Below are 12,142 nucleotides of genomic sequence, written 5' to 3'. Positions count from 1 at the left end.
ATGGTCTCCCTCGATTTCAGAGCTTTCAGTCTGAAGATGAAACTACATTGGAATCCTTGAAATGGATGGGAAGCGTATTTACAGCAAAAGAGAGACTAAAGATACTCAGAAGTCATGATAATTATAAAGGTATAAAGAATGACATGGAAGAAATCTTAAGCAGGAAACACTCAACAGCAACCCCTGAATGTTTCTTACTCACCATCATCTTTCCAGTGGGGCAACCGACAAACATTTTTACACATAGCAACAAAGTTATAGAAATATTTTTCTAAACTTTCATCAGTTTTCTTCTCCAAACGTGAAATGGATCGGAATTGAGTCCAATCAAAGACTTTCTTTTCTGGCTCATAAATGACCCCAAATGAGGAGACAGTGCGATAGAAATCTGCTTGCTCTCTTCTGGTCCACCTGAAGAATGCATGAGGAATACAAATAAATATATCAAAATTGCATTTTCATCCCAATGATTTAATTAATATTATTTATTATATTTATATATCATTCCACTCCCAGAAATTCTTCCATGTTTGTAGTTTGGAATTAATTAACTGCCTAAATGACTACAGACCTATCGGATTAACATCTGTGGTGATGAAATGCTTCGAGAGATTGATTCTTCAACACCTTAGGACATATCTCCCACCGGACTTTGACAAATATCAATTTGCCTACGGGGGAATAGGTTACATTCTGTAGCGAGCCATCTGGAGAAATCCGGGAACTATGTCAGGATGCTTTTCATAGACTATAGCTCGGCCTTCAACACCATTCTGCCGAGCATCCTTATCGAAAAGCTGACTGACTTGGATTTTCCCTCTTCCATCTGTGATTGGATCAAAGACTTTCTGAGGGACTGGCCACAAACAGTGAGGGTTGGGTCTGTCATATCCACCCCCCTGAAGCTTAGCACTAGCTCCACACCGGGCTGTGTGCTCAGTCCCTACCTGTATTCACTGTACACACATGATTGTGTATCATCAGACCCATCCACTGTGATCATTAAGTTCACAGATGATACCACTATACTGGGTCTTATTACAGGTGGAGATGAAATAGCGTACTGGAGGGAGGTTCAAAGATTATCCACATGGTGCTTAAAAAACAACCTGCATCTGAACATCAGCAAGACCAAGGAGATGGTGTTGGACTTCCGGAGGAAGAGAGAGGAACCGGCCCCACTTTACATCGAGGGGCGCTGTGTAGAGAGAATTTCCTCCTTTAAATTCCTGGAAGTCCATCTCAGTGAAGATCTCACCTGGAAAAACAACACGATCCAGGTGGCCAGGAAGGCCCAACAGAGACTCCATTTCCTTAGGGAACAACAACTGATGATCTCCTTTTACCAGTCCACAATAGAAAGCATCCTCACTTATTGCATCACGGTATGGCATGCTGGTCTGACAGCCACAGATGGAAAAACATTACAGAATGTGGTAAGCACAGCACAAAACATCATGGGCTGTCCTCTGATACCACTAGATGAGATTGCTAGGGTTCGCTGCCTTAGAAGAGTGAAGAAAATTCTCAGAGACGACTCTAACCTTGGTCACCACTTCTTTACCCTCCTACCATTGGGAAAGAGATATAAAATTATAGCCAGCCGCACAAATAGGCTGAAGAACAGTTTTTATCCGTGGGCTGTCAGACTCCTGAATGAAAAGTAACATCATAACTACGTAGTATGATGGACTGCAGGGCCGGGGCAACGTGTAACATGTTCACACTGGTGCAATAGGCCTGGGTGTTTTGTTAATATGATTTATTGGGTTAGGGATTTTCTGTCTTCACTGTGAGTTGTATTGTTTTGGGGGGGGGTGCACTGAGGGAGCTCAACCAATCTCATTGTACATATGTTGTGCACTGACAATAAAGATTTGAATTTAATTTTGATTATGAAAGAAGTCTATGTGTTGAAAACAGCTTAGTACTAGCAATTATGAAGAACACAGCCCTGTCACAACCCATAGGGCAGTTTCTCAGTATAATCCCAATTTATTAAAACATAAATACCAGGTTTCTTCCTTAAATATTAATCAGAAAGGCATCTTGTACTATTCTATAAAACCATTGGTATGCATAAATATCTCGCTGTTTCTCATCCCCCTTTCCATGGGCAAAGGAGGCAATACATTACTGAAGAAGGACAAAACTTAACGTTTCTTTTTTGTTTAACAACCAGCAGTCACTATGGCAACTAGTGTAAAATAAATTAATAATATCATTTGGTTCTGACATACCTATAGTTTCTTTTCAAATTCATCTTCTGAAAAGATTCATTGTATTTATTAAAAGACAATGCTATTGGAGAACCTATCATTTGGCGCTGCTGACTGAACATCCTCAGAATACTTTCAGGAAACAGCATCCAATACTCTTATAATATTCCTTCCTGAAGAGAAACCTAGAAAAGTTCATAATATATACTATTGTGTACCACTGCAGCATGGTGCAACAGAATCTGCTAATCCTGCCTAGCAAGGAGTAGCTGATTTGGGGCTATATGATTTAGGTCCTTCCTTGCCAAATATAGTGGTGCTTAAAAGTTTGTGAACCCTTTTGAATTTTCAATTTTTCTGCATAATAAAATACAATCTTTTCTCCACCTAAGTCCTGGAACTAGATAAAGAGAAGCCAATTAAAGAAATAATTAAAACATTTTATGTTCATTATATCAAGACAAATGATTCAAAGCTATATATTTGTGTGTAGCAGAAAGATGAGAACCTGTAGAATTATCAGTTCATTAGAAGGTGAAATTAAGAGTCAGGTGTTTCAATCAATGAGATGATAATCAGCTGTGAATGTGAATGTTCTTTTAAATAATAAAATTGTAAAGTCTGATCTTTGCAACACAGGTATATGGAAATATGTCATGACTGAACAAAGGAGATTTCTGAGGATCTCCGAAAAAACATTTGTTGATGCTCCCAGACTGGAAAAAGTTACAAACTGCTTCAAAAGACTTTTGAGTCCACCAGTTCACTGTCAGACAGGTACAAATGGGAGACATTTCAATATCATGATTATCCTCCCTAGGAGTGGCCAACTAACCAAGATCACCCCAAGTGGCCAACTAACCAAGATCACCCCATTACTTTAATGTAATATTCCTAGGTAATATTCTGGAAGACCTCAAAGAACCCTAGGATAATATCTACTATTATCAGGAGTGTGCAAAGCAGAATTGCAAGGAAAAAGGCAGTATTCTCCAAAAAGAACATTGCTGTTCAACTACAGTTTGTGAAAAACTACATGAATAAGCCAGAAGGTTATTGGAAGAATGTCTTTGTACAGATGAGAACAAATTGGAATATTTGGGTTTGAATTAAAAGTATTATGTTTGACAAAAGGCAAACATTATATCTAGTATCCTTATCCCATCTGTGAAACATGGCAGTGGCAGTATCGTGGTTCGGGCCTGCTTTGCTGCCTCTGGACCTGGAGAGCTTGCTACCATTGGTGGAACTATGAATTCTGAATTGTATTAGCAAATTCTACAGGAAAATGTCATGCAGCAAGACAATAACCCCAAACACGTAAGTTGTTTGACCAAAGAATGGTTAAAGCAGAAGAACATTTTAGAATGGCTGAATCAAAGTCATGACCTTAATCTTAGCAAAAGGTTGTGGAAGGACCTGATGCAGGCAGTTCTGCAAGAAAATCCAGCAAAATCCCTGAGTTGCTGTTTTGTAAAGAGGAATGGGCTAAAATTTCTCCAAACTGGCATGTAGAACTGGTCAAGAATTATCGGAAATGTGTAGTTGCAGTTGTCATTGTCCAAAGGGCAATACAGTTACTGAAAGCAAACTTTCACATACTTTTGTCACATGCAGAAATATACCTTTAGATTTTCCTAGATAAATAAAAGAACAAGTATGTTTTTGACTCATTTGTTTAATTGGGTTTTCGCTACCTAATTCTAAGATTAGTCTGGAGAACAGATCATGTTTTAAGTCCTATTTATGCAGAAACATTGAAAATTCAAACGAGTTCACAAATTTTAAGCATAATTGTAATCCTTGGACTTTCATTAAATTTGAAGCTAAGAAAATGGGGAAGAATGCCATGCAACTGTTCAAGTGACTATCTTATGCTTGCAAGTTCAAAACTGGGAGAATGGTTTCCAATACCTGCCAGAAAGCGACATCACACGATCACAATAAGCATATTTAGAATATATGTATTAAAACATGTGCAGTCTATATTGCAGATTTGCATTATAATCTAAAGTCAAAATATGAATTCAGAAGTCTAATTGTACAGTAGTACCTGCATGATTACAATCAAAATGACAAGCCAGAGAATAGGGAACAGTTGTTCAGAATTAGCAATCTCCAAATAAGCTTAAGGCTGATTTTTACAGTTTACTCTGTTACCTCTTTTGTATTTCATTGTTCATAGGGTCCATTTCATTGGCTCTCCTAATCATTTCCTCTTGCAGCCAATAGCCATGCTTACAAGTTCCAATAACATCAGGTCTAGATGGCAGTTCTTTGCGGTTGCAACGCTGATAAATAGTGACTAGCCGCCGAAGTCTGGCTGTGAGAGCAGATGACACAGGCCAGCTGGATTTGTCTGGGTCGGAGCCATCCTGGGCTTCAAACATCAGCAAGGTTATTAGTATTTAACACAACCTGAAGAATCCTTTCACTGACATCCTCTATTTACTTACATATATTGGAATATATAGCCTGGTGCAGCATATTCATATGAACTCTGATTTACTTAATCCAATTAACCCAATTTCCTGAATTCCCTTGACACGCAGAACTATAACTAAATGGCTAAGTTTTCACAAGCTAAAATACGCTTCATTTATTTATGACTAAGTATGTCTTGAAGGCAATAATCACTCTTTGCACTAATCGTTAGTTCTGTGGCATTTATTTTTGAGTCCTTCAATGTTCAAACATTCCTTAACAATAGGAGTTCCACAATGGAGTCCATTATCCTTTGGTAGAGATGGTCAACTAGGGATAGGCAGCCATCTCTATGATATCTGATGATGAGATGATATCTCTTGGGAGTTAGACTTGGTGGCCTAAAACAAATGCCTCCATCCAACTCTTTGAGTGCATTATTTTGTTTGTTTTGCTCTACTCAGTCTTTTTCATAACAATAGTAACTAAAACTGAAGGTGAATAATGAAAAATGCACACAGATAGGTATGCATAAGTGGAATAAAGCAAACATTATTTTAAATTGCAAACTACTTTGCAAACAATTTATTAATATGGCCTGCTGCAGTCAGCTGTTCACCATTTTCAAAGATTTTCCCCCACCATCTGTTCTAAGCCATTTTAAGTATTCAAAGGAAAGAAATGAAAGCATTTGAAGAAGCAGCTAATATTTAGAGAAATATACCTCCAATATTACTGAGTTTTTCCCTAATGATATTTGTATTATGTTTTCTATGGCAGACTTTTTATAGATAATAGTTACACTAGAAAAGCTAACAAACTGCTATTTGAGCCAATAATTTTATTTCAAGGAATATTCAGATGCACAGCCTCACCTGCCACATTATCATCCTTCTTCTCAGGAACTGGACCACAAGTATCAGAAATTTCCTATGGAAAGACAAGCTATTATCAATTAAATGCAATTTAAATACTGGCTCCTAGGACAAATTTGAACACACAAAACAAGTAATTAATTAGGGACTGATATGTTATTTCATTTCTATAGATTAGAAATGCTGAGTAGGAAGTCTGGGAACTGCAATCTTGATTCCTTTAGGGAATGCAGGGCTGAGAAAACTGGCTACATCTCTTAAAATCCAATCTATATCACTTTCATTACTGTATATGTGGTAAAGATATTATTATGAATCTGCTTGAAAACCATTTTAAGGTCAATATGATCCAAAATAGAATTGTTAAAGGTGATACTTGTTTTTTCAAGTTGCAGAACAACTTTAAAACAGAAAACAGGTTGAATAAGCAATCCAATTTCTGCCTTGGACTTACCTCCTGTTTCTCTACTCCAGCAAGTCTATCTGCACTGCTCTCTTCTTTGTCTGTATTTCCTCTGAGGAAAAAAATCCAACATGAAATTAATCTGTAGAAACTTTGCAAGTCCAAGTCATTCTAATAAAGCTCTCCAAATGCAAATATCACTGAGGTAATAACTGTATTGGCTCTTTTACTTCTGCTATACATATACATCTGCTTTACAGAGAAATTTATGTAACTTGTATGCAGTGCAGCACTATTCCATCCCCATGTTTTTGCAGTCTTAATGTGACAGAAATACTAACAATTGTTCCTATTTAATTTTCAAAGATTACAGCTCTATATGTGTATTCAAAGCTCTAAGTAAATAGATGGAAAAGAGGAGAAATTATGTAAAGGAGATTTTACTATGAGTCCTAACAGTATTTCAAGAGATGCTTGTTTGTCAGAGGATTGAAAAAATGAAATACTACACTTAAAACATTTTAAACATATTACAAGTGTAACTAGAACACAGATGCAATACATATTACAAAATTTGAATCGGTAATAATTATCTATGAAAAGATCATTGGTGATGGTGGAAACTACAGGGAGATAGGAAAAGTAAATCACTGGGAAAATAGATAGGTAAGCACTCAAGGCACAAGCCACGGGGGTGGGGTGGTTACGGGGGGCGTGGGGCAGAGAGGGGGGGAAGCATACTGATATTGCCTGACTTGTGCCATAAGATTCCTCTAGATTTAGTTTCAACTCAAACACAAAACAACTAACATGTTTCAGGGTCTTGTGCTGTTGAACTACAGACCATCCAAAAAGATTTGGCGGAACTTTTGAATCACAATGTAGGTGTTTTGGATTCAAGACAAAACGTTTTCTGTTTTGTACTTATCCTTATGCTCTAACTATTTTAGAAGTACAAACTCTCAGGCAACTCTATTCCTGTGTCAGTTCTCCTTGCCCAGTCTGACTTACCGTTCTGGAGCATCCTGTACTCCATCAGTGACATTCTGCTCTGCACACAGCAGTTTCTCATCTGGCATGCCCACTTTCTCAAGAAAGCACAGAGCTGGGTCAGCTCGCATTGCATTGTACCGTTCATAACCTAAAAAAATAATTAAACAGTTCAGTATTATACAAAGAACAACTTAAAGCCCTTAGCAACCACATAAATAAGCAAGTAAGAGCAGAATGACTAATTTCTTTATAGGATTCAGTGCCATTTCTGATTCTATATGTGAATCTCCAAAACCTAAAGAAACCAAACAGAATTTCAAATATTTAGGGTCCAGCATAGGTCAACCATGTGAGACAAGAAAATGTATGAAATATTGTATTTAAAAATATTTTTGAGATGCAGAGACATATAAGGCTAGTCCTTGGTTAATGACAGTAATTAGGACTGGAATTTCCATCCCTTAATTGATGTGGTCATAAAGCACAAATTCAAGTGAATGTCAAGTGACTACATCTCTTAGCAATGGCTATCCCAGCCATTTTGGTTGTCATTATATACTGAATCTCACTGTTCATTAGAAAAGGATCCATCCCAATCCAATCCATTCCAGGGTTGGTTCCTCCCAGTCCTAAGTTTCAGTGAGATAGCAGACTGCTTCCTCTTGAACTCCCCCCCTCCACCTATGCCCTTTTTCCTAACCACATCTGTTCCCAATACTCAGACCTGCCCACCACCATACCTGTCACATGTGCCACACATCACTGTTGCACCAGCTAGGACCTTCTGTCATCCTGGTGCAGCCGGGGCTCCTCTTGCACCCCATCCAGGATCTCCATTCATGCCATACCCAGGAAATCCATTTGCACACCAGCCAGGGCTTACATTCATACCCCACCTGGGACCTTTATTAACAAAAGAAGCCTGGTATGTGAAAGAAGGCCCCAGCTACAAGATTCCTTGTTTTGCACCAGCGTTGAATGAAGGCCTTGACTGTGCAGCATAAAAAGCAGACCCAAGTAGAAGGAAAAAAGTAGCATGAAAGAAGGCAATGTGAAAGGAGGCCCTGGCCGGTATAGTACTGCTTTGCCAGTGGGCATAGAGGTAGTAGGCAGAGCCAGGTGGCAGGACAACTGGCAGCAGCGGGTAGGCAAGGGGGCGAAAAAGGCACTCGTAAATGGGAGGGGGAATTTGGCCAAATTTTGTTCACCTGACCACAAAGGAGCATCAGCAGTCAAAACAGCCAATCATAAGTCCTTTAGTTCAGCACCATCATAAGTGCTGGTTGCTGAACAAATGGACATTAAGTGAGGACTCTCTATTTAAATTAAATCACAATCCATGTAATGCATCACTCACACATTCTTTTTCACAATCTGAATATATAATACATATAATCACATATTATTACTTTCCTCTGGTCAAATTGTACAGGAGCTACAGCAGCCTACTGTCCATGTTTCCTCAGAGGTCCAACAAATTTAATGAAGCCAATTCACTGGTAGGTGTTCATAAGATTGGAGTTTCCTCAGAAAAGAATTTGATCCTTATTTCGTATATCTCCGATATACTGTTGTGCATGAGGAGCACAACTCTTAAAACTGGCATGTCTTTTTTTAGGCTTTCATGGAAGCCTGAAAAGAGAGGTGGCAGGAGGGAGTGCTGCACTTGCACCACTAATGAAATATTTCCTCCAAAGCATTTTATACAAGAGGAATGTCTACAAAAGGTCCATCCCACGTAAAAGGAAATACCATGTTTAAAAACTCCAATGAGGAGGGATTTATCTGCATCAGCATTCCACCAGTCCACAGGAATCTCCACATAGTCAATGTCTGGCAGCAAGACATCTAAATCTCTGCAAAGAACAAAGCATATTCAACAGTCATATACAGGTCTGGACACATGTTTAAATTACTTTTGTAAAAGGTTTACCTTAAACAATGTTAAGAAAAAGGATTTGATGAAATTCTGTGTAAAAGAATGATATGAAACCACTGTAAAAAACTCTACTGTATTATCAGCTCTAATAATTATTCATTAATCTAGCACTTGGCTTCTAAAGTCTACTTTAAAGTCTGGGTATTTTTATAAGCATACTCAAACTGAACTATATGGCATCATTTCAAATTAAGATTCTAAAAGGTGCTTCAGAGCACATCTACCTACAACTCTTTAAAATAGCTGCAACTCTTCTCATGGATGTAAACTGCAAAATTTGGGGAAAAGTCACAGATGTTTTAAAGAACTGCACAGATCATACTTGAGGAACCGTCTCACCCCTATGGGATAGGCTGCCCCACCAATGCTGGCAGAGAAGGCATGCTGCAGATCCCATCAGTCAAGGAATTCCGTCTGATGGGGATCAGGAAAAGAACCTTCTCTGTCACGCCACCAACCCTTTGGAACATCTTGCCCCCAAAGTGAGTGACTCCCACTTTTGACCTTTGACAAAAACTTGAAGACCTGGCTCTGCCAGTTGATTTGAAACCCCAATAGAGGAGTATCACATTGGAGGTAGTCGATCAACTAATACCAACTCCCCCCTCACTCCCCCATACATTCTATTCCTTTCTTCCCCATCTTTTAGTTCTAATTATAATTTGTATTTTATTATAATTTTAGTGTGATTTTACACATTTGTAGATCTATATCTATGGCTTTATTTTGATGTTGTCAGCTACCCAGAATCACTTTGCAACAAAATGGGAGGCAAACAAATTTAATAAATAAAATAATAAATAAGTAAAATAAATATCTGTGAACCCACTTAATTCAAAGAGGTTGCTTCAGTTGATGGTGGTGTTTTTTTTTAATCAAAACTGATGGGGTTAATAATTAACTAATAAGTGTATATTTATGCTAACATTATTTCCCCTTGTAGCATTTTACTAGGGGAATCACTGAATCAATGAAATTTCAGCAATTTTTCATATACCAATCATATATCCTTAAAGCTACATTATGAAAGGGGCAACTCTCACTCAAAAGAAAACCAATAGGTGTAAATCAAATTTGTTTATATTTGGTTCAGTTAACTTTTCTATTATAATTTTGGAATACTTTGGTAATAGGTAAAGTTAAATTAATACTGTTCATTATAGTACTATTATAGTATTTTTGAAAATTTCAAAGCAGTGCTATTTTTGTTCAATATTGTTTACTCTGCTAAAAAAGACTGGATTCATATGTTATGCTATATTTTGTTTGGTTTGGCTTATTATCTGAATCCATTACTGTGGTTGTAAATCATTATTTAACACTTAGTAATATCTGAATCTAACACATCATAATTAAACAATTACAACTTATACAATATATGAACTCAGACAAACACTATAGACTGCATGCATGTAGTTTGCTCTTAACTCTTTGTGTATTCATTCATTCATTCTCTTTTAACTAAGAGGATGTTTACAATCTGAATATATATATATATATATATATATATATATATATATATATATACACACACACACACACACACACACTGTGTATGTATGTATGTATGTGTATATATATATATATATATGCATTCAGAGTCCTACAGTTCCGTGCTAAGTGTAAAACGTATGCACATGCAAGAACTGCAATCCAAGCACATGCTGTCTATACTTCCAATATTGTGACTATAACACAACAGATTATAAAGCAAAACTCCAGAAGGCTAATGTAACATACTTGGCAGGGGTTCCTTCAAAGGCTTTATCAGCTGCCTCCCCCAGCACTTCAGCTTTCAAGTAATAGAGCATCCGTACTCTCAACAGCACTCTGCCAAAAGGAAAAGCAGAAGGTAACTCAGACAGTAAATCTGAGTTTCAACATGCTTTCCAGACCCACTTTAAGTTTACAGGATGTGTTGCCTTGTTTGTTGGCAATGGGAACCACTATTATGCCATTCAAAGTTAGCACTTTGGGGACCAAATGCCATTCTTCTAGAAAAGAAGCTTCAAAAAGCTGATATGGTGAATAAGAAGTAAGAGATAGTTCTCTTGTAGATGAAATTCATTACCATAAAAATCCAACTGGCTGTAAGATTACTGGGCGGTGTTAAATAATAGCCAAGTAAGTAAACCAGCCGATAGCAGTAGACAATCTAAATGAGGCTATTCCACCCAATAAGTGTGAATAAAAATATTTTAAAATTATACATGAAAAAAGGAAATGATAAGGAACTAGATGTTATAAGCAATGAAATTAAGAATAATGTGATCCAGAAAGCCTATAAAAAGCATGGTGCTTATTAACATCTCTTAATATCTACTTACTGATATATGTCCTCCCCCCACACTCCATATGCTTGCTCCATGAGGGGAAATTTATAGTACTTACATCAGTTGTTGAGATGCAAGTATTTAATGGCAACATTTGTGTGACATCACTGTATCTATGTCATTAATTTGTGGTTTGCTGCAGATGTCACTGCATCTTAATTATATTTGGGACATAGAAGATTACAGACTTCTATCATGTCTTCTGCACACAAGAGAAGTTACTAAAATTTTCAAATTGCAAAATGGCTCACAGAGTATCATAAAAACCTTAGAAATATCCACAAGGCTTTCACAATATTTGTTCCATGTAAACATGCCTTTCAATTTTTACAGAAACAGAGAAAAGAGTAATTTATAAATTGGAAAGCCCTGCCACAAACCTGGGCCAATTTGTTTTGGTTGGAATGTTTTTCTAGTCCCATATGTTCTGGAAAAGAATGTGTGTTAAAAAGAAAAACAACAATATCAATTAAATCTTTTGTCACCTACTCTCTAGTGCTTATTAGCCAATTTCCATGGATCTATCTCATGGAATATATTTTTAAATACAAGCACAAATTCATGAGCCACTTCTAAGTTTCAAGACTGGCTTAGAATTTAGAACAGGGAAAATCAGATAAGTGTTCCAGAAGTATGAAAGCAGTGCCTTAAAGTTTTCATTTGCTTACTTATTGCAATGTTGTTTCAGATGCTTTTTGTAGCTATCATCATGTAGGACAATTTCAGGGTTGCAAGTAGTAAGCCAGTCTGCATTCTTAATCTCGGGTAGCAGCATTTGACTCTTGGTTTTCTTCCCCTTCCTTCCTCTTGGCACTGGAGCTGATAATCCTGCAACAGACAAGGGAAAGCAGATGAGCAGCACTGCTGAATCAGGATGTGTCTATATAATTGCAAATCAAAACAGAAAAAATAGTTTAGATGTAAATGGAACTGGCAGAGCACAAAGAAAATACATT

The 12,142-nt window shown here is 37.3% G+C and overlaps 1 protein-coding gene across 1 annotated transcript in view; it reads right to left on the bottom strand.

The window, feature by feature from the left end:
- The window catches only part of CHD6 (chromodomain helicase DNA binding protein 6), a 151,013-nt gene that overhangs the window by 13,611 nt on the left and 125,260 nt on the right, over positions 1–12,142 (bottom strand). The window contains exons 25-32 of the mRNA XM_070941645.1: positions 11,855–12,014; positions 10,594–10,683; positions 8,667–8,770; positions 6,933–7,062; positions 5,973–6,033; positions 5,519–5,573; positions 4,380–4,599; positions 203–411 (exon numbers count right to left, since the gene is read on the bottom strand). Of these exons, the coding sequence (XP_070797746.1) occupies positions 203–411; positions 4,380–4,599; positions 5,519–5,573; positions 5,973–6,033; positions 6,933–7,062; positions 8,667–8,770; positions 10,594–10,683; positions 11,855–12,014 (1,029 nt within the window). The remainder of the gene's footprint in view (positions 1–202; positions 412–4,379; positions 4,600–5,518; positions 5,574–5,972; positions 6,034–6,932; positions 7,063–8,666; positions 8,771–10,593; positions 10,684–11,854; positions 12,015–12,142) is intronic.

The sequence above is a fragment of the Pituophis catenifer genome, unplaced genomic scaffold (genome assembly GCF_029215685.1).
Source record: "Pituophis catenifer annectens isolate HBS135680 unplaced genomic scaffold, rPitCat1.0.hap2 SCAF_3, whole genome shotgun sequence".
Classification (NCBI taxonomy): domain Eukaryota; kingdom Metazoa; phylum Chordata; class Lepidosauria; order Squamata; family Colubridae; genus Pituophis; species Pituophis catenifer.
This window is presented reverse-complemented; position numbering and strand designations above follow the sequence as displayed.